General features: G+C 45.2%; 1 protein-coding gene across 2 annotated transcripts in view; it reads right to left on the bottom strand.

The window, feature by feature from the left end:
- GNAL (G protein subunit alpha L) overlaps window positions 1–22,918 on the bottom strand; it is a 152,612-nt gene that overhangs the window by 105,562 nt on the left and 24,132 nt on the right. Inside the window, exons 1-4 of one of the 2 annotated variants that reach the window (XM_047090187.1) lie at window positions 2,086–2,295; window positions 1,751–1,823; window positions 998–1,052; window positions 774–893 (exon numbers count right to left, since the gene is read on the bottom strand). In XM_047090187.1, the coding sequence (XP_046946143.1) occupies window positions 774–893; window positions 998–1,052; window positions 1,751–1,823; window positions 2,086–2,227 (390 nt within the window). In that variant the 5' untranslated portion in view covers window positions 2,228–2,295. Of the gene's footprint in view, window positions 1–773; window positions 894–997; window positions 1,053–1,750; window positions 1,824–2,085; window positions 2,296–22,918 lie in introns of those variants that run through there. The other variant, XM_047090186.1, reaches the window with a different exon arrangement.

Consider the following 22,918-nt stretch of genomic DNA (forward strand, 5'->3'; position numbering starts at 1 on the left):
CACACACTCACGCACGTACACACACACAGGTGCACGCACAAATATGTTCTTTTGGCACAGCTATAAGAAAGATGAGTTTCTGAGAAATCTAACAAACATATTTTCCTTTGACACATGCTTAATCCAATTACCACACAACAATATTTTGAAAATATGCATATACACCAAAGAAAAGAAAAGTACAATTTATTTCACCCTTTCACATGAGCCATACTGCCATCCCACTGGTTAGGAAAGTGCCCGTAAATACTGCAGATGTGAAGCAAACTACATTTTTCCATCATAGAATAAACACTCAGAAGGGATCCGTGTTATTTACAGCATGCATTCTCTTCTCATTTGAGCTACAGGATGCGCATCGTAAGAGTGACCTGAATTCTGTTCTACTATTCCCATGGAAGCAATCACTTACCATAAGTATTTCTCTCTGCTTACGTAAATTCTATACTTTGGTTATCTGGGAAACTGCTGAGTTATTAATTTAGAAATACATATAGGAAAAAGTACTATCAATATTTTCCTAAAGGTATGCTACTTTCCTGATTACCGACCTCACGAATACATTCATAAAAGCGTTTCTTACGACCCTATCATCTTTAATATTTTTAACAAATGTTAATACTTTGTTATGAAGGAAAGCATTTCTCTAGGCAGAGACCTAGATTTTAAAGAATGTCAAGAATAAAATAATATTAGCATTGATTCCCAAGCAATCTCATTGAAAATGGGTCTCTCTTGAACCATTTAAAATATTTCAAGAAAGATTTACTTACCTGGGAATATTCAAAGTCAGTGATAGGAGCTATACTCTTGATATAGTCTGATCGAAACTGGTTTTCTGGGTTGGCCAGTGGAACTGGAGGTATGATAGTACTCATAGCAGAAACAATTGTCTAAAATGGAATGAAGAAAAAAGTATATGGATAAATAGAACATTGAGGCTCCGTGTATGACAACTAAAATATACCAAACAAACATTTTTTTAAAAAGCCCTTACCACAATAGCGTCTTTAACATTTTTCCGGATGTCCAGGATTTTCTGTTTCTTTTCCCTATATGAAGAGAATTGTTGTTAATTTAGTTCACTTTTAGCACTCACTTGAATCAGTTGATGTGGGGTTTTAAACTTCCAGCTGCAGCATGGGGCTAGACTGGTTTTCCTGGGGGTCAATGTCAACCCCCAAGACAAAAGGTGCAAAGTTTTTAACTGGTAAAGGAAAACATGCTTTTTTCCTAATCTGTACTCTAAGCAAACTTGAATGCATGCGTTACAGACCATATATAGTTGTATACAACTACGCAGGCTACACGTAGCCTAGCAAAGTGGTTATGAATACTGCATATAAAAGATATACAGCTACACTTGTAAATACATTTCATTTGAATTATCATATGTTGATAGTTAGGAATTGAAATAGAAGCAGACAAAGGATATAGAGAAAAATATTTAGTGACATATTGGTTAAGTGTACTCAGAGCAAAACTAATAACACAGACAAATACCTCAAGACCATCTAATAAGTCATATTTTGTTAAGCAAGTTATTTTATTTTTTGAACTAGACACCACCAAAAGGATTAGGCTAAATATTACAAATTCAACAACAGGCTTCTCTTTTCCTCCCTCTCAAAAGTCTGCTCGGTGATCAAATTAACTGTTTAAAGAAAGCACTTTGGGGGAAGCTAGAGAGAAGTGAAAGAGTTCGCATGCAGTTTGGAGGCAAAAGCAAAACTGGTCGATCGTTCCTTACTCAGGATTAAATCCATTGACATGCAGGATCCTCATTTGTTTGACGATAGTGCTTTTCCCCGACTCACCAGCGCCTGCAAACAAACAAAAAGATTGCTGTGATCTGTAGCCCAACACCGTTGCCATCGCTGCCGACAACGCAGACAGCAATTACCCTACCCAGCGTGGGTATTTTCCAGCACGCGCCAGCTCCTGGCTGGAGGAGCGGGTCCCCGGTCGCCGGCGGTGCGCGCGGCCCCCTCCCGGCCCTGCCCGCCCGGCCCCCGCGCTGGCTCGCTGCGCTCTGGGCTGTGCGCTCCGCTCGGGCCGGGGCCGCCAAGCGCCCACCGCCCTTACCCAGTAGCAGCAGGCGGTGAGTCGCTTTGTAAGCCAGACGCTCCTTCTGCAGCTGCTTCTCGATCTTCTTGTTGGCCTCGCGTCGTTCTTTTTCATCGACGCCCTGGTCTTCTGCGGTCTTGCTGTTGCCCAAACACCCCATGCCTGCCCCCTTGGATGGACGTCGGGCAGAGTTAGGAATTTGCACAAAAAGCAATAGAGAGTTGTAGATGTGTGTAGATCCTGCGACGGCTTCTCCTCCTCGCTGCTGAAAGAGATGCTCTGGTCTCTCGGTGTTTTTCGATCAGAACAAGCGTTCCGTCTCCCTCCCTCTGCCCACCGCAAACTCCTAACTCAAAAGGATGCGAGGACGACTCGCGGAGCCAAACAAATACTTTTTAAAGGTAAAGGCTTAGTATTTTCTGCTGGACAAACAGCATGGCATGAAAGGAGACGGGGGCCGAGAGCGCCGAGCTCTGCCGGAGCCAGCCGGGATGGCGCTGCGCCCTCCACTCGCCCCGCGTCTCCGCGCCCGCGCCGCCCGCCGAGCTGAGCCCCGCTCAGCCCCGCCCCCGCCTGCGCGGCGGGGAAGCGCCCAACGGGACCGTGAAGATGCCCGGGCCCCGCGGGCTGCTGGCCGACCGCGGCGCGGAGGGACGGAACTCGTCGCCGGGTCCCCGAAGGGCGATCGTGGGCACCAGGCGGCCGGCTCGCGCTCCGCGCTGCCTCCGCCGTCGGACGCGCGCCCCCTCCCGGTTCCGAGCGACCCCCGCGCCTCCGCCCGGCCGGGAAGGGGAGCTGGGCCTGCTGGCGAGGATCTGGCAGGGGCGCTAGCGCTAACGGAGCTGGAGGGGTCGGGAGCTGACCTCTAGGAGCCCGGCCCCGCGGGACGCTCACCCGCGCGGGGTCCGCACCGCGCCCGCGTGGCCCTCTCGCACTCGGAGCCCGGGAGAATGGGTCTGGGCGTGCGCTCCCCGCCGATGTCTCGGACGCCTCCTTGCTCCCAGGCGGGCGAGGACTCGCGCAGGATCATGCATATTCTATCAGGGAGGAGGATCTGTAAGAGGCTCACCAGTCACACCGCCTTTGTTCGTTCATTTTCTAGACTATTCCAGCGCACCCACGCTGCCGCCTCCCTTAGCCTCTTGTCTTTATCTCCAGCCCCCGTTTCTCCTTCGCAGTTCTCTGAACAGCTCTACTACATCCCTAGGAGACTCCATGGCCTTGAACTTGGCATCTTAGCGGTGGAACTGATGAAGGCAGGAGACCGGACTGTGCTCTCATTCGCTGTGCTGAGTGCGAGTTCCCAGAGACGGTCCGTCCGCAGTCTTGCAGTCGACTTTTTGGATTTGAGGGAAAGATGGCAAAAGAGGCGACCCAGAAGTCCAGGTCCCAGATCACTTCCTTGTGCACCGCTGTTAGGGCTCGGTGAGGCCGGCACACAGATTCTTTTAATGGCCTTGTTCATCTGTCTTCTATGCCCCAGTTTCTTCCCTCCCAGCCTACATTTCTCCCTTTCTCACCAAGGCCTGATCTTCTTTACAGAGAGCAAACACCACGGCGGGGGTGGGTGGGTGTGGGGTGTTTTCCTTGCTCTGCTGCCCCCTCTCCTCTGCAGCCTGCACCCAGGGGCACAGCCGGCTTCACTTGTCCACTTGTCTCTTCTCCTCTGGCTCTCCCCTCTTTCCTCAGCCTCCCCTTTTCTGCTGGCTCGTAACCTCAAGTGGACAAACGTATTCACCTCTGCCTTATTCAAAACCAACAGCACCTCCTTACATCTCAGGCTCCTTGTTAGTGTCACCATTTTCCCTCCTGCACATGGCGGCCTAGAGTTAGGAAGGGCATCTGACTCTGGCCTGACTTTCTTTACCTCCTGTTCACGCCTCTCAGCTCCTGGCAGCCTGGCTTTGGCCCACCTCCCTACTGAAGATATTCAGTATATTTCAGAATATTGAAAATATTCTCATTAGGGTCTTCAGTGGTCTCCCAGGCACTAAACTTCATTCATGAACTTAGGTCTTTACTCTCTTTGACCTCTCCAGGGAGCTGGCACTGACCCTCCTTGAGACTGTCTTGTCCTGTGGTTTTGATGTCCTGTTCACCCTCTGCCTGGTGGAGGTGCCTGAGACCCCACCACTCTTTCTCCCCTTGCACACATTCCTGGAAGGGCTGACTGTATCCTCAACAGTCTGTGCACACAGCTCTATGCCCACATCACATCTCCATCCCGGCTCACCCGCTTGTCCAACGCCGTCCCCAAGCACACCTCCATTTCTATGCCTCACAGGGATCCTCACTTCTACCTGCCAAGGGCTGAGCTCCTCCCCTAAGCCTACCCCCACACCCCCGCCTGTTCCTCTCTGTTCTCTCTCTCTGTGATAAGGGCCCCTGATTTTCCAAACCAGAACATGGGAGCCATTCCTGACTCCTTTTGCTTCTTGCAAACCCGAGTAGTTACTGTGTCCCAAAGAGTCTGTTTCCTAAATATTTGTCCTGTCTTTTCCACCCTATCTTCCGTTGCCATGGTCTTAGATCACGAATCTAACCTGGACTTCAGCAATGGCTCCTGCTCACTCACTCCAGTGCTGGTACCATGTTGCTGCAGTGACAATACAGATCTGCCATGTTCCCGTCGCCTATGAGGGCTTGACCATGATCCTTCAAGGCTGGGTTGATGTAAACTCTGTGGCCACAGCTTTCTCAAGTCTCTCCCCTTCCCAGCACTGCCCTACTACTTGTACTTCCTGAACACCCTAGCTTATCCCTGGGTCCACATGCCGGTTCTTTCTGGAATACCTGGAATACCTTCTTCACTCGGCCACCTCCTAATTATCCTTCCAGCCTCACCACTCCCTCCACATGCAGGTTAGGCCCCCTTCCCTGTGCTGCATCCTCTCACCAGCTCCTTGCATTGTAATGGTTTATTTGCAGCTTTCCCCACAGTTCACTAGATGGGCGACTCTACGAGGGCCAGGTCTGAGTCTGCCCTTTACACATGCAGCACCTGCCTCCAGTCCAGGGCTCGGCCTGCAGGAGCTGCCTGCCCCAGGAACCTTCATGGAATGGATGAATGAATTCATGAAAGCCAGAGATAACTCTGCTCAAAGTCTGGGGTCTCATGAAAGGAATTTTGTGATCAGGTTTTAAGTTCAGAGAGTACTTGTCCAGGTTAGTATCATGTCGAAATTATTCTTTTCGACAAAAGCAAACCTCCAGTGCCATACTATACTCTGAGCTAGGTTGAAAGTTCTCGTGTTGTGTAAGGGGACTATTTATCACTGTTGCCAGGCCTCACACCTCGAGTTAACACAACTGTTCACACGTGGCAACAGCAACCTGGCATGTACTGTGGCTACTGGGGAAGTCGGGAGGCGAGAAAAGGTAAGTAAAAATTGCTTAGTGTAGTGGGATGTTTATAAGGATTTGCCAACTTTCGTAATGCCAAGATTTTTAGAAACTGTTAGTTGGAAGAAAAAGTTTCAAAACGAATCCCATGGAAACTTATAAAGGGAGAATTAAGTTAGAACCCCCAAACCACACTTTGAAGGCAGCCTGATAATTCGGTGACCCTAAAAACACAGCAAAAAGTTTCCACTTGTTCAGATCTAAGAATTAGGGCTGTTACAAGACAAGACAACAGGTCCAAAATGGAGTCCCTTATGCTAAGCCCCGCATCACCAAACTGAGAATCAATTAGTTTTGACTTTCCCAGAAATGAAATCTTAAAGCTGTCAATCTGGAACCGCCAGATCAGCACTAGTTAGATAATCTGCCTCATACACTCCTGTCATCTCCTAACGGCAAGGAACCTTGCAATAACCAGCCCACTTTTTAACCTAGTGTAATTGCCTTGTTTCCGCTCCCGGCTGGGTATGGAAGTCTTTATTTTGTACTGCTCCTCGGAGCTACTTTCCATCAGCTAGATGGGGTGTTGCCTGATTTGAATCGAGTTTTGCTCAAATAAGCTCTTAAACATTTTAATATGCCTGAGTTTATCATTAAACAGGGTTAACGATAAATTCTTATATTTGGAATTCAGAAAGACTTACGTGAACAGGTATGATGAAAAATATGCCATAATACACCCAAGAAGTTAATATATCAATATAATAATAATAATAGTAATAAAAAATAATAATAATCCGTGTAAAATAGCTTCTACTAGTTGTCCACTGATTTCTGGCACTGTACTAATCCTTCCCATGGAGTAATTTGTGTAGCATTTTCAGTAAGGAACTATTGCCAAGATTACTTCCAGAAGCTTAGAAGGGCGAGGAAGAGGTGCATCTGGGATATAAACCTTTGTGTCCTGGCTGCGATATCTGCACTGTACGAGGTACAGTGTGCCCACAGTCCACTGCTAAACATTCGAAAATAGAAAGTCAACGTCCGTATACAGTGATGTGACAAAGCCAGTTTTACCTAGTCTGTTATCAGGTAGGAGTTCAAGACACTTTTTTTGTTTTTTTTTAAATCCAGTCATCTGGCCTTTTTCTGTCTGGTCTGGGAAGCGAATCCTCATTTGTGTTTTAAACCATGGGATCAGAATCCCAAATCCCAGCTGTCTCTGTTGCAGGGGAGCTTTTGGGGAGCACCCAGGGTAACCTGGAGCGCAGGCAGCGTGAGCATCTGTTGCCAGGCAACGGCTATGCAGCAGCATCGCCCTCACCAAGAAGCACGCACACCCACCTGCAGAGACTAAGGGCTGCCCTGCAGCTGCTTGCCCTGAGAGGAGGGGGTGGCAGCGGGGCAGGGAAGCGCCTGCGCCTGCCTCCGAGGCTGGGAAAGGCCCTGGGCTCACCAAGGAGAACTGAGAAGGCACAGAGTTTGAGGCAGAAGGACAAAGGTCAAACAAAGTGGTGTTTTCCTCACTCTTGTTGATATTTAAGACAGGGTATCTCAAGTCTGAGTGCATTTGGAAGTTTAATTATTTAAATTTCTTTTACACTTAGTTTTGTGACTTTTGAATAGTGACTTTAAAATTTGGTTTTGCCTCCGACCCTCTGATTTAAGCTGGCACGTGATGAAAACAAAAAAGAAACTGCACCTGTTCTCTGGTTAGCTGAACTCAACATCGTGGCAGCAGGACCGACACCATTTGCTTCCCCCTTAAGGAGGTACCGGTAGAAGTGTAATTAACAACCGGCTGGAACATTCAAGGAAACAGTTTCAGTTTATGACAAGCCTAAATGATTATTTTAAAAATGTAGTAACTGGTCTTGGGGTGGCATTTTATGCTTTCCAACTTCCTGAACATTAAAGCTGCAGTAAGAATTTTAGAACAGATGTATCAAAAGTTTTAGAAGAAAAGGAACAAAACAGTTTAGGAAAGGTGCATAGTTACTAATTCCATGCAAGGGCAGTGTTCCAAGAAACTAAAAGCTGCAGCCAGTTTTGCTAAGCCCAGGGCGGGGGTGGGGTGGGGGAAGGGGGTGGTGCCAGCATGGCCACGGGCTGAGCGGATGGTGTGCACACAGCCGTGCCACCGTAGACAGCTTGCTGTTGTTTTATCTCTTTTCTTTCTTAGCGCATTGGTGCAAATAACCCGTGTAGATTATTTTCCCTTAGAACAGAGCTCACTGCATGACCTAATTACCATACACTTAAAAATACTGTGGTTAAAAAGTTGTACATTTTTTATGGAAAAGCAGGGACACATTCAGTTTACCCTTTCTGTACATAATACTCTGCAATCAAATACTTGAGAATTCATTGAAATAATTTGTCTTTTTCGCCCTTGCTCCTCCAGCCAAAGTAATATTAAGTAGCATTTGGAAGGGCCATACATAAAGGGTAGTGATGCAGTCTGTTTAGCTGACAGCTTTAAAAACTAAAACAGCAACGAATCTGTAGGAAAGGTATTTTAACTGTCTTTCACCCTGCCCTGTGTCCAAAAACCTAGGACTGAAATATCCTTATTGGAATATACAACTCAGTGTGACAGGCAGGAGTTTAATTACAGTATAAAAATAGAAGTGAGACTACTGAATACCTTAAAGAAAACAACAACAAAGACTCCATAAAGCAGAATGGGCAATCTGCAAACAGCGTGAAACTATTACAGTGTTGCAGCTCAAAACATCTGTGAAAGCTACCAAGCAGGTCAGGTTATGAGGCAGAGACATCAGAAGGGCAGCTTGTGGACCCTCCCCTTATATTGCAAGAGAAACCGCACGCATCAAAGTTGCATTTAGTACACATTTCCCAAACAGAAATCAAATAAGGGGCTCAAGAAGGACGGAGTGAAAAATTAGCCTTCCACCAGTAAAGATTAGCATCCCTAGCTATTTTATCCTGATCTTCAACCTTAGATGGCCTAACAAAATATGGGACTACAGCAGATTTTCAGACACAGGTTGCTTAATTGATAGATTTTGATACTGATGTAAAATTGCAAAGATAGTCTGAACAGTTTTAAAGATCTTTCTTTCTTTACTAATTAACAACCATCAGATGTAAGATGTAGAACTTGCAAACAAACAAATCTACCATATGTGAATCAATTTTACATTTTTTTAAAAGTTTTTTAATTCCACTTAGGTCACATACAGAGTTATACTAGTTTCAGGTGTACAATATAGCGATGCAACACTTTCATACCACACCGTGTGCTCATCCCAACAAGTGCGCTCCTTAATCCCAGTCACCTGTTTCACCCATCTCCTCGCCCCCCCCCCACCTCCTTCTAGTAACCATCAGTTTGTTCTCTATAGTTAGGAGTCAGTTTCTTGAATAGTGCTTAAATCTAAGGAACATTTTATGATAAAAATAGTTTTAGCATTTAGTTCTAGATACCATGAGTTTTCTAGTCCTCAGCTAACTATATCCACCAACACTTTTTTTAAAGATTCAATCTCATGCAATCTCTGGGGTTAGAAGAATGCGCCCGGTGATTAAGAGTTCTCGCCCAATTTAGTTTTTTGTAAAGTGCATCACATTCTTCCCCTGATTGGGAGCAAAAAGAGACAATGTGATGCACGTTTTAAATGCTTACAAACGTTCTCTTGGTGTCAGTGAGGTGCCCTTATGGGATGCCAGAGCTTCAGGAGGCTTGGTGACATGAATCCTGGTTTTCGCACGCCTATTCGTAGGGTTGGACTTCAGCGATGCCTGCCTGCCTCACAATTGTCCTCCTAATTTAAGCAAATCCAGTAACAATATGCTATAAGGCAAGGTCATTAAGAGAATCCAATTTTGTATCTATGCAATATAGATTCATGTCATTGAACACATGTTTATCTCTTCCTACAGGCCATCATCTGTGGAGATGTACCACTGAAGCCATTTTCTCACCTTCTCGAGCAGCTGGGGAAATCAAACTAGCACACTGCCATCATTCAGAGGTCAATGTGTGACAACATGCCTGAGCCCAGGGCTGAAAGGGGTGGGAGGGTTCATGGAATTGGCAAAAGCTTCACCAAGGAGGAGGGGCCCCAGGTTGGACAGGGTAGGGAGTAGGAGCACACTACAGGTGAGGAAGAGCTGCTTAAGTAAAAGCAAAGGGGAGGGAATAGGTATAGCAGAGGACGCAGAGGGACGCACGGTGCACCGTGTCTCCGAGGTGGGGTGAACCCAATGAGCCCCAGGAAAATACATACTCTTGGCATGGCAATTTTCCTAAGATAAAAGCTCTCCCTTGGCTTGTATAGCTCAGAGGTTAAGAGCATGGGTTGCTGAGCAAGAATGGCTGGTCTCAAATCCATTTTCTGCTGTGTGGTTCTGTTTCTTTCTCCATAAATGGGTGAGAACAATGGCACTCACCTCATAGAGTTACGGCAAGAATGTTATGAATCGGTTCATCTTATCATAGTGGCTGGCAAGGAGCAAGCTCTCAATAAATGTAGTAATTATTATGATTCAACATTAATTTAACAAGTACAATTTAACAATATCCACTTAACTCCTCTACATGAAGCAACACGTTGTCCTCGATGAGCTCCTGATTTTTTCTACTAGGCAGACACACGAGCAATGGCATATAGTACAGTCAACAAAGATTGGTTGAGGGTCTACCTACACTCAGCTGAGCAAAGTACTAGCCCTGGCTGGGGACATAAAGGCAACATGTCAGAAAAAAAAAAAAAAAAAAAGCACAAGTGGTGGATGGATAGACAAAATGTGGTCTACACATAGGATAAAATAGTATTCTGCTTCAAAGAGGAAGGACATTCTGGGGACCCCTGGGTGGCTCGGTCTTTTGAATGTCTGACTCTTGATTTTGGCTCAGGTCATGATCCCAGGGTCATGGTATTGAGCCTTGCATTGGGCTCTGTGCTGAGTGTAGAGCCTGCTTAAGATTTTCTCTCTCTCCCTCTGCCCCTCTCCCCTGTTCGTGTGCGTGATCTTTCTCAAATAAAAAAAAAAAAAAGGAAGGAAGGACACTCTGAAGGGTGCTGCAACATGGGTGAACCTTGAAGACATTATGCCAAGTGAAAAAATAAAAACAGTCACTAACGGACATTTACTGTGTGATCCCACTTACGTCAGGGACCTAAAGTTGGTCCGATTCATGGAGACAGAAAGTATAATGGTGGTTGCCAGGGGCTGAGGGCAGGGAATGGGGAATTATTGCTTAAAGGGCAATGAACATTTCTGTTTGGGAAGAGGAAAACATTCTGCGGATGGATGGAAGCAGTGGCTGCCCAACAATGGGATGAATGCAGTTAATGCCACGGAATCATACACTTAAAAATGGTTAAGAGGGTAAATTTTATGTTATGTGTATTTTGACACAATAAAAACAAGAAAAAGTCGCATGTAGAATATTTATCATGCCAATGTGGAATAGAGAAATCTTTCTCCTTTGTGGTTTCAGGATGTTTGTTTTGACTTTTCTGATTCTGGTTAAGGGACTTCAATTTGTTTGGAAACATTTACTGCAATTATAGATTCTTACCAGCAGGTGGCAATGTAGAGCTGGTAGGACAGATGGAAGCTGTAGGGATGCTTCAGTGGTACATTTACATTCATTCTTTCACCATTAAGTATGTTTTTAAATGTCTATATATGCATAGCCTTGAGATTATAAAGATTAATTAGACACGGACCCCATCTCAAGCAGTTTACTAGTCTAGTAGAGAGGGGAAGACATGCAATCAAGTAAATGCGATCAAGTTCTCCGCATTCTGTAGAGATTACAGCAAGGATACATAGAGAGTGTGTGGTCAATTATAAAAGTGAAGAAAGAATATCATTTACTTTCCCAGGGAAATGCATGCTAACCTTTGTTACTCACTCTTCATCTTAATTTTGAAAAGACACTGAAAGGTGCTTTATTTCTAGCATCGCATCCGATCCTCACAGCGGCTTCCAAGATGCACATTATCATCCCCATTTTGCAGAAAGGGCTGTTGGTCTGAAGGTCCCACCAGGGCCTGAAAGGGGTGGGGCACCTGTCTGATCGCAAAGCCTGTGCCTTGTCCAGAAGGAACTCTGTGGCCCTTACAGACTGAAAAAAAAAAAAAAAATCACACCATTCTTCTTCCACTATTTCCAAAAAGAAAAAAAAATCAAACAAGTCCACCTCCTTTCTAACTCAGTTAGGCAGATTAATCTGCATATAATGACTGATGAACTAATTAACTCTTTGCCCAGTTGCCTTAGCAACTGGCTTCTTTTAGAATTTGGCTTAGTTGCAGAGTTTAAAGCAACAGTATTCCTTATAATAGAATGTCAAATTGTATATGAAATTAAATGGAACATAAACTCATTTTACCACAGGTGGGAACCTGTGGCTTTCTCAGAAAAGTTGCAATGTCTCTTCCTAAAGCTTGCAGGGCTGTTGTTAAAGAACAACGAAGATAGAGTCTGGTATTTATTTATATTTGCCATTACATGGTTTGTTTACATTTGTCATTAAGTAGGAACCACTCAGTGGATTTAAACTGTAAATAAATGAAAGACTGACATTCCAAAGGGGAGTCTCTGACTGAAGACAAGCCCCAAACTATCTTAGATGTATGTAGGATTGAGCAAGTGCAGAAATGTGTTGATGTGGTTATAGACAGCCAGGATTTTCAGAGGGGAAGAATAATGCACAAATACAGAATGAGGAGGGGCGCCTGGGTCGCTCAGCCGGTTAAGCGTCCATCTCTTGATCTCAGCACAGGTCACGATCTCTTGGTTCATGAGATCGAGCCCCACGTCAGATTCTGTGCTGACCACGTGGAGCCTGCTTGGGAGTCTCTCTCTCTCTGACCCTCCATCCTGCTCATGGCCTCCCTCTCTCTATCTCTCAAAATAAATAAATAAACTTAAAAAAATATAGAATGAGGGAAGGCAAAGAAAAGCCTGTGAGAATGAGTTGGGATTGTAATGACCGCTGGGAAATCATGATTTTCAAATATGTACGTATATGTTCATAGTTATGGGCACATATGTGTGTTCAGTTGTATGCCTGTGTATATATATATACGTACAGATCATTGACCTTGAACAATGCAAGGTTGGGGTGCCGATCCCCTGCATAGTTGAAAGTCCATGTATAACTTGACTCCTCAAAAACTCAGCTGCTCATAGCCTACTGTTGACCAGAAACCTTACTGAGAACATAAACAAATAATTAAACACATATTTTGTATGTTAAATATATTATCTACTGTATTCTTATAATAAGTAAGCTAGAGAAAAAATGTTATTAAGAAAATCATAAGGAAGGGAAAATATATTTACAGTACTGTACTGTATCAAAAAAAATCTGCATGTTGGTGGATTTGTGCAGTTCAAATTTGTGTGGTTCGAGGGTCCACTGTATGTGCATATATTTTTTAGTGTTGTCTGCTGAAAAGGCCAAGAAGTTAAGACACTCCAGCAGCAGTGAGCGCATCTCCTGTCCAGATCTGGGTCTTTAATCTTACGACCACAAGGAACTTGAGCTCTCCAGAGAAATGGCTGGTACCAGCATGGGGGCCAGGGAAGCTACAGGCTATACCTGGAACACTGTTATGCCAGAAGGTAAGAAAAGTGCTTAAAAACCATCGGGGTCATGTCATCAGAACACAAGAGCCAGATCGAAAGGGCTCTTACCTGGTCAAATCCGGATGACATGAGCACCCACATATTTACTCACACAAATGAGTTCTAAAGCACTGAAGAATACAGGAATATTATGTGTCCTTGCCAATAACACATAGATAAATAAATACATGGGGCAGAAAGGAGGGCTCTTGCTGGCTAGCAGCCAGAGAATGCGAACGGAGTCCTGGAACGGGAGAGTCAGCGCTTGTAACCAGCACAGTGAACTCTGGGTCAGGCAAGATCCAGTGACAGAGGCTCAATCAAGGGGAACATTAAAAAAAATTTTTTTAATGTTTATTTATTTTGGAGAGAGAGGGAGAGAGAGAGAGAGAGAGAGAGAGAGAGAGAGAGAGAGCGTGAATGGGGGAGGGGCAGAGAGAGAGGGAGAGAAAATCTAAAGCAGCTCCAGGCTCTGAGCTGTCAGCACAGAGCCCCATACGGGGCTTGAACCCATGAACCGCAAGATCATGACCTGAGCTGAAGTTGGGCGCTTAACTGACTGAGCCACCCATGCACTCCATCATTAAAAAAGTTTTTTTTAATGTTCCTCTAGATTGAGGGGTGCCTGGGTGACTCAGTCGGTTGAGCGTCTAACTTCGGCTCAGGTCATGATCTTGCTGTTCATGAATTCGAGCCCCGCATCGGGCTCTGTGCTGACAGCTCAGAGCCTGGAGCTTGCTTCAGATACTCTATTCCCCTCTCTCTGTGCCCCTTTCCCCTCTCAAAACAAATAAATGTTAAAAAAAAATTAAAAAAAATAAAAAATATGTTAATGTTTATTTATTTTTGAGAAAGAGAGAAGAGTATGAGCAGGGGAGGAGCAGAGAGAGAGGGAGACACAGAATCTGAAGCAGGCTCCAGGCTCTGAGCTGTCAGCATAGCTGACTATTGATTACTTAAAGTAATCTGTACACCCAACAGAGGGCTCAAATTCACAAGCCTGAGATCAGGAGTCGTCGCACGCTCCACCGACTGAGTCAGCCAGGCGTTCCCCAGGTAACATTTTCTTGAGGAACAGAATTTCTGCATGATCTCCCCACAGACTGCTTATCAGTTACAAAAAAAAAAAAAAAGCTACTCAGTGGAGAAACTAGACAACAATTTGGGTAATTAAAATGAACACCATCACAGGAGGAGGGGCTGGACATTATCCACTTCCAGATACAGATCCTGAGAAGGACACATGTCATCTAGGTAAGTATTCTGGCCAGGGAGGCATAACCTGAGCTTAAGTCAGGAGGAAACATCAGGCAAACCTAATTTTTTTTTTTAATGTTTTTTATTTATTTTTGTGTGTGTGAGAGAGAGAGAGACAGAGTGAAAGCTGGGGAGGGGCAGAGAGAGAGGGAGACACAGAATCCGAAGCAGGCTCCAGGCTCTGAGCTGTCAGCACAGAGCCCGTCGCGGGGCTTGAACCCACAAACTGCGAGATCCTGACCTGAGCCGAAGTCGGACGCCCAACGGACTGAGCCACCCAGGAGCCCCCAAACCTAAATTTTACCAAAAGGAAGGTGGGGGGTGGGTATGTATTCTTCAAAAATGGCAATGTCGTAAAAGGCAATGCAAGACTGTGGCAATGTTCCAGGTCAAGGGTAACTAAAGAGAGGTGGAAACTAGACTGGATCCTGTGCTGGAGGGGAAAGGCTATACGGGACATAGTCGGCTCAACTGATAACAACTAGAATACGGGCTGCAAATAAAATATATTGATGGTGTCAATGTTAAACTCCCCGAAGTTGCTAACTGCACCGTGGTTATGTAAGAAAATACCCCTGTTGTTAGGAAGTGAATGCTCAAGTCTTTCAAGGGTAAAGGGCCACGATGCTGACAAGTCAGTCTGAAATGATTAAGGAAAAAAAGAATCACGAATCTAGATCTATACCAAAGATTCGTACAAAGAATGCAAGTGATGAGGCATGTGTGGCCAATGTTAGCAGGCGCTGGATCTGGGTGACAGGTATCCGAGAGTTCTCTGTACTCTTCTTATACTGGAAACTTTTCTGAGTTTGAAATTACTTCTAAATAAAAAGTGAAATCACGAAAACAGTACCACAGGGATTCTGTGCTCCACAAAAGGCTCAAAAACGCATTAAAAAATCAAATGCCCCTAGGGCATTTAGGTTTGTCTAGAGCCCTCTCCAGGCTGCGTGGCCTTGTTCAGTCAACAACCTACGCACCCACAATATGTCGTTTAGTAGTACATCTAGTGCATGGAGTATGGTAAGAACATGGTGTTAATGTGGGACAGCTAAGCACATGTGACCATCCTCAGCCGCTATGGTCATTAGTGCTCCTTTAGAGGTGCAGGTGTTGAGACCTCAAAAATCACTTGCTGTCCTGCGGCCATCAAACGGGTCCACAGCTCTTTCATGTGCGGTTCACACCATACAATTTTCCCATGCGGCCTGGAAGGAGTGGTCTCGAATTCCCTACTGGGTCCCTGGTCCAAGGGGAAAGCGCTTAGAGGCTAGGAGGAGGGAGGCTGGAGGCATTGTCCACCTGGGCTCTGCCCATGGGAGGTCAGACCTTCCAGACACCCTCCTGCTCCTCTGGAAGACTGGAATCCAGCGCTCGCGCCCTTGACACTCCCCACCCCCGCCCTGCTCCCTGCCAGGAGCAGATGTGACAATACATGTTACAGTCAGTGAAGCCACAGAGGCCAAGAGCCAGGGGCACCTTGGTCTGGGATGTGCTCAGGCACGGCCCAAAGCCTGTCAGGAGAAGGGCCCTGGAGGAAATAGAGAGACTATCACTAGCAAAGTTTGTGGGGGTACAGGCTGTGTTCAGGTTGGGGAGTGCCGATCTCAAAGTTTGCAGCCTGGTAGCTGGAAGAGATAATGTTGGCTAGCTGGGTCTGTGGGAAGTTTCAAAAATACAAATAAGGAATGTAAGTCAGCCCTTTATCCCTTAAGTGCTGAGATACCAGCAGGCCTGTTAGCCTCCAAGTCCACTACCTTAAGTGAATCAGAAAGGATTCTATGCCGGGTATTTTCCTGGTTCTGCAGACCTGTCCTCTTGTGCCCAGGAGGCTGGTTTCTGCACACCACCTCATGTGGGCTCCGGGTTCCCAGCTCCCATGGGTGCAGAGGGGATGGAAAGGCAGGGTGGGGGGTGGTCACAGTGTGTGCCCTAGTCCTCTCCCTGCCAGACTATTGTCCGGCTGTGGCTTTCTCCTCCCCTGAAAGCCACAGCTCCTGGCCAGAGGCCCTTTCCTTGGCTCCAATAACTGCTGTGGCCTCCTGCCCCTTAGGCCTGGGCTGGCAATGGCTCCCTGCTGTTGGCCATCTCCGGGATACGACACCATCCCTTTTGGGTTTTCCTAATCCTGTGCACACTTTTATAAATAATATTTTCATCAAGCTCCCTGAAATAACTTGGTTTGAATGGGATATTTGTTTTCTGCCAGGATCCTGACCCAAACACAGCCCTTCCTCTGAGCTGATGTGTCCGTGTGCCAGGCCTGTGGTTTGGGAAGCAGAGCCATCTGGGTTTCAGTCTCCATGGCTATTTTGGTTAGGTGTCTCTGTCCAGTGGAAAATCGGTACAACTGTGTTTGAGTGGAGCCCAGGCATACTGTCAGGTTCTGAGCGGGCTGTGATCTGACATGGCCTTTGCTTTCAGAAGGAAGAATCGTTCCCAAGCTGGAAAAGATGAGTGAAGGGACAAGGGGGTGGCTCAATCAACAGAGAACTGGAGGCCCAGGCAGGGTGCTGAAGACAGCGCACATTATGAGGAAGAGCGGAAGGGAGAAACATTCAGAGAAACTTGCAAGAACGTGGGGGCTTGGGGAGAGGGAAATGAAAAAGTGCTCAAGATCCTTAGAATTGGCTAGAAGACAATATACCCAGTGTAAAAGCATTTGTGGGTCATTATTACAAAGAAGCAAGCTATTTTTCTTCTACAGAGATCTTTAAGATATGTACAATAAACTGATTTAATAGTCACCACGTCAATATTTAGCTACATGTTTTTCAAATTTTTTTAAATATGAAATTTATTGTCAAATTGGTTTCCATACAACACCCAGTGCTCATCCCAACAGGTGCCCTCCTCAATGCCCATCACCCCCCCCACCCCCCATCAACCTTCAGTTTATTCTCGGTTTTTAAAAGTCTCTTACGGTTTGGCTCCCTCCCTCTCTAACTTTTTTTTTCTTCCTTCCCCTCCCCCATGGCCTTCTGTTAAGTTTCTCAGGATCCACATAAGAGTGAAAACATATGGTATCTGTCTTTCTCTGTATGACTTATTTCACTTAGCATAATACTCTCCAGTTCCATCCTTTTGCTACAAAAGGCCATATTTCATTCTTTCTCCTTGCCACGTAGTATTCCATTGTGTATATAAACCACAATTTCCTTATCCACTCGTCAGTTGATGGACATTTAAGCTCTTTCCATAATTTGGCTATTGTTGAAAGTGCTGCTATAAACATTGGAGTACAAGTGCCCCTATGCATCAGCACTCCTGTATCCCTTGGGTAAATTCCTAGCAGTGCTATTGCTGGGTCATAGGGTAGATCTATTTTTAATTTTTTGAGGAACCTCCACGCTGTTTTCCAGAGTGGCTGCACCAGTTTGCATTCCCACCAACAGTGCAAGAGGGTTCCCGTTTCTCCACATCCCCTCCAGCATCTATAGTCTCCTGATTTGTTCATTTTGGCCACTCTGGCTGGCGTGAGGTGATATTTGAGTGTGGTTTTGATTTGTATTTCCCTGATAAGGAGTGACGCTGAGCATTTTCTCATGTGCCTGTTGGCCATCTGGATGTCTTCTTTAGAGAAGTGTCTATTCATGTTTTCTGCCCATTTCTTCACTGGATTATTTGTTTTTTGGGTGTGGAGTTTGGTGAGTTCTTTATAGATTTTGGATACCAGCCCTTTGTCCGATATGTCATTTGCAAATATCTTTTCCCGTTTTGTCGGTTGCCTTTGAGTTTTGTTGATTGTTTGCTGCGCAGAAGATTTTTATCTTCATGATGTCCCAATAGTTCATTTTTGCTTTTAACTCCCTTGCCTTTGGGGATGTGTCAAGTAAGAAATCGCTACGGCTGAGGTCAGAGAGGTTTTTTCCTGCTTTCTCCTCTAGGGTTTTGATGGTTTCTTGTCTCACATTCAGGTCCTTCATCCATTTTGAGTTTATTTTTGTGAATGGTGTAAGAAAGTGGTCTAGTTTCATTCTTCTGCATGTTGCTGTCCAGTTCTCCCAGCACCATTTGTTAAAGAGACTGTCCTTTTTCCAATGGATATTCTTTCCTGCTTTGTCAAAGATTAGTATGTTTTTCAATTTTTAATTTTGAACTTACAGAAAGTTGTAAGAATAGCATAACATTTTGCTGCAGACCCTTCACCCGGATCCTCCATTGGTAGCATGTTGCTGCATTTGCTTTATTGTACAATCTGTGTTTTCATACTTCATATGCACACACTTTTTCTGGAACTATCTGACAGTAAACTGCAGACATTATGTCTTTGTCAGTGTGTATTTTCTAAGAACGAGATTCTCTCATAGAACTACAAACACTTCCATGGTCCTAGTAACTAATCTAAAGTCTATACTCAAAGTCTGCCAGTAGAAAGATTGATGTCCCTTACAGCCATCCTGTCCGTCCCCCTTCCAGGAGCCAGCCCACCATCACGCAGCATTCTGTTGTTAGGTCTGTCTTTTTCCTAATCTGAGAAATGTCCACCCTGGTGCTGATGTGGGAAAATGAGAAAGGATGCTTTTCATGTGCCGAAGGAGGCTGTGATTTCCAGCAGCTTCCAAACAACATGGCAAAATCTACTCTCAGACATGTGCCTGTCCCCCAGGGCCTTGTGCAGAATCCCGGTGCAAATCTTTTAGGACGGATGCTGTACAAAGGCATTGTAAAAGGGGCATGGCGCTTTTTAAAATCCTCATTCATGAGATTGCCTTTTACCATGACTTAATTTTCAAATTACTTAAAAATCAAACCAACGCCTCCACATTAAAAAGAAAGAAAACCACACACAAGGATCTTTGATGAAAACTACCCTGCCGGTGGAAAGAAAACCAAGTAGTTGTAGAGGCGCCCTGACATGTTAGGTCAGGTCCCCAGTGGGCTGCAGGACAATGTAAGGTGCACTTCCCCGCTTGTCTAAAGTTATGTATGCCCCAGATTCTTGTCTGCGACAATGCAGAGGGCCCGAGGGGCACCCAGAAAAATTGGGACAGGGGAAGGGAAGGTTTTCACTTTTGGTTCTGTCCTTCCGCATTCTCTGAACTTTTTACAATTAATTTGTATTCTTTTAAGCAAAAGAGACCAATGGACAAGTGAAATTACTGAAATCATCAGTCCCTTGTAGTCACCTCTTCAGTTAATCCAGCTCCTTTCCGAGCACCACTTGCTAATACCTTCAGTGTCCATCAACCCTCACACTGGCCCAGTGTTTTCCCCTCCCTGTATTAGTTCGGCCTCTCTCTCTGTCTGGAAAGGTTTTCAACAGCATCCTTGCACATCTATGCACATCCTTTTGCAACCCTAGACTCCTGCCAGTGTCTCCTGTCCGAAGGCGACCCTGGTCCTGCAGTGACACATCTCATGGAAATCCCACTGCGTTTTTAACTCCCTCCCTCGTCGCTGTGGTTCTGTGAATGCCTAGTGTCTCTACTAGAATAAGCCCCTCCAAAGGCTGTTTCCCACAGGACTTATCAGATCCACGATGTTTACTGACTGAAGGAGAGAAAGACTACAGGGCAACCTCCACTTAGGGACAAGTGGTGTTCCTCTTGGAACCCAAAGCCAATGCCATGAGGTGGTTAGGATCCCAGGCTAGCCCATGACATCCCCACAGTCTCCACGATGCCCATAAGGATTCTTACCCAGCCATGTCCAGTTTTTTTCTGTGTTGTTCTTGTCAGCACCGATGTGGACAGAAAACTCCTGAAACTCAGCCATTTCAATTTTATTCATGTCTCACAATCGTTTCTGTTTACTATATCCTAAAGTATGATCCTACGATATTAAAAATCTGAAGCAATATATTTATGGACACAGATTTTCCATGAACACTATTGTCATCTTTTTAAAGTTTGTAATCCATAAAGGAAAAAAGTTTATTACTGCATATGAATTTTCCTGGCATAGAATTCCTTCCCCCACCAAATAGAGAATAAGAAATATTTCAACCTTCATTGAATATAGTTCTGAAATATTACTTTGCCTTTCTGCTTAACCAAATAAAATGTTTTTAAAGTAAGTTACCTTTCATTAATTTTATAGGATCTTAGAGACACTAAAATAAGTGATCAAAATTCTACATTCTCCAGGGTTGTTTCTTTCATATGACACTGAAATGCTTGTATGCAAGAGACGTTAAAAAAAAAAAGGTTATATTGTGGAGGGGGCACCTGGGTGGCTCAGTTGGTTAAGTGTCTGACTCTTGGTTTCAGCTCAGGTCTCATTAGACTCTCCTGTCTACTCTAGCTCAGGTCATGATCTCACAAGCCGTGAGATTGAGTCCCGCGTCAAGCTAGCACTGGGTGTGAAGCCTGCTTGGGATTCTCCCTCTCTCTCTCTCCCAATAAATAAACATTAAAAAATAAAAATAAGAAAAGTTTTATTGTGGAAATTTTCAAACATATGCAAAAGTAGACAGGTGAGTCTAATGACCACCTCACCATGCTCTCGGCCCGCGGAGCTCCAGCGATGACGGTTTCAACCTGATCCAGACTTTCGATCCTTTTGCACAAAGAAAAGGTTGCTGCTCTTGCTTAAGCCCCCAACTCCATCAAGAAACCACTGAGCCTCTGGACAGACAGCTGCATCTGTCTGAGGACATGAGACCCCTCTGATGCCTTAATCTTTCCTGGTGAGACGGGAGCATGAAAGTCTTGGAAAGTCTTGCAGTCTTGATGACCTACAAATCAGCACCCGTGCAAATCTCCTTACGACGTGGCCCAGAAACACCTCAGTTCATCAGTCAGGGAGAAATAAGAACCACTTCTTCACCACTACTTCTGTCAGCTCCTTACCTTCTTACTTGCGATATTTGGATTCAGTTTGTGCAGAGTTTATCACTGATCTCCCCAAGTAATTATGGCATGCTGATGACGTGGCAGGTGTTGTCCCAAGGAGTCAGGGACTCACACACTGACTAGCTGTGGGTTCTGATGAAGATTCTGTTCTTTATCCCGAGAATGGCGGAAGTCACAGAGCTGTCAGAAGGAGGGCAGTGACAGGGAAAGTTTAGTCTCAAAATGATTCTGATATGTGGAGAACTGATTACAGGTAGGACAAAACTGGAATCAGGTGGCAGTTAGGACGCGCTGTGCTTTCTCTGGGGCAGAGACCATGCGAGCAGTTTTGGACAGTGGACAGGTGCATGACGTGACCAGAAATGTGCAGAATCACATGAGCACGTAAGTCTTGGGCTTGGATTTCTTTAGCACAGAAAAAAATATTCCCAGAAGAGAATAAAGAACATACAGATGACGGGATGGTACCTGCTGCTGGCTTAACTCCAACTCCAGAATGCTGCTGTGTGTCCAGGTAAGCGCCACCCAGGCCTCATCCATGGGCACTCTGTGGGGGCCACCTGGTATAGCATGCATCAGACGGACCACTTGAACTTCCCTTTGAAACAGGTAATGGAGGAAATCGTCCAGTACTCACCATTTCATATCTAGGAGCTTAATACGTGACAGTTTTCCACTAACAACAAGAACTTGGGTGGCAGCCGCCCCAAGTAACCAGTATTGGACTCTGAAGGTCCCTGGAGCCCTGGTGACAGACTGCAAGAAGCCCCTCCTCTCTACCCCCTACCCGCCATTCTGGGCCCTCGGCCACGAGTCCAGCTTTCCTGTTCGACAGCACCATCTGGCGGCTGGGTCAGGAATAACCCAACTGTGAGCCCCTAACTTAAGCGTCTCACTTTCAAGCGCCGGCGAACCACCGCCAGGCACCGCCTCTTTTTCCTTCTCAGCAGGACAGCGCACAGATTAATTTCTCTTTTCCCCCTGGTTGCTATTTCTCAGATATCAATTAATCAAAGCTCAGAAAACACCGGTTTCAAAAACACACAGCACTTCCTTTATCCACTCCTTCTTCCCCTTCTCTTTTCCTAATATTGCTGTTTTCTCTCTCCTTGAAGGTCCCAGTACTTCTGCTTACCCTACTGCTGTTAGCTGTTAAATTATCGTGTTCGGGACCAGTTATTAGGGCCTCCCGATTTAACAATGACATTGATAAAACCGATTCAAGGTATATTCACATCTTAATTTGTTTTGAAAATTCCATATATTCCCCCTAAATTTGTAAATGTCGGTAAAGGTCCATATTTAGAAACTTGAAATTAAGACTCTTGATATTGCTAACGTGCAACACAATTAAAATTATAAAAACTAGGGGTGAAAGTTGACATTATTCACTATTGAGTAGATATCCCATGGGCTAGCACACAAGGCTCAGAGTTGCATGTGGTTAGGAACAGAAGGCTCTAGTGTCCAGAATATTTAAGGAACTCCTACAACCCAACGACAGGAAGACAAATAACCCAATTAAAAATGAACAAAGGATTTGAATGTAGACACTTCTCTAAAGAAGATACACAAACGGCCAGCCAGCACATGAAAAGATGCTCAAAATAAAAATCGGAAGCACAGTGAAAACAATTTCACACCCACTAGGATAGCTGTAATCACAAGGACAGACAATAACAAGTGTTGGTGAGGATGCAGAGAAACTGGAACCCGTACGTATTGCTGGTGGAAACATAAAATGACTCAGCCGCTCTGGAAAACTCCTTTACTGTTCGTCAAAAAGATAAAGAGTTAGCATATGACTCAGCAATTCCACTCCTCGACATATACCCACGAGAAAT

Source organism: Lynx rufus, unplaced genomic scaffold (assembly GCF_022079265.1).
Source record: "Lynx rufus isolate CCGP_SWC_20201006 ecotype Redwood Valley unplaced genomic scaffold, mLynRuf1.p SCAF_29, whole genome shotgun sequence".
Classification (NCBI taxonomy): Eukaryota; Metazoa; Chordata; class Mammalia; order Carnivora; family Felidae; genus Lynx; species Lynx rufus.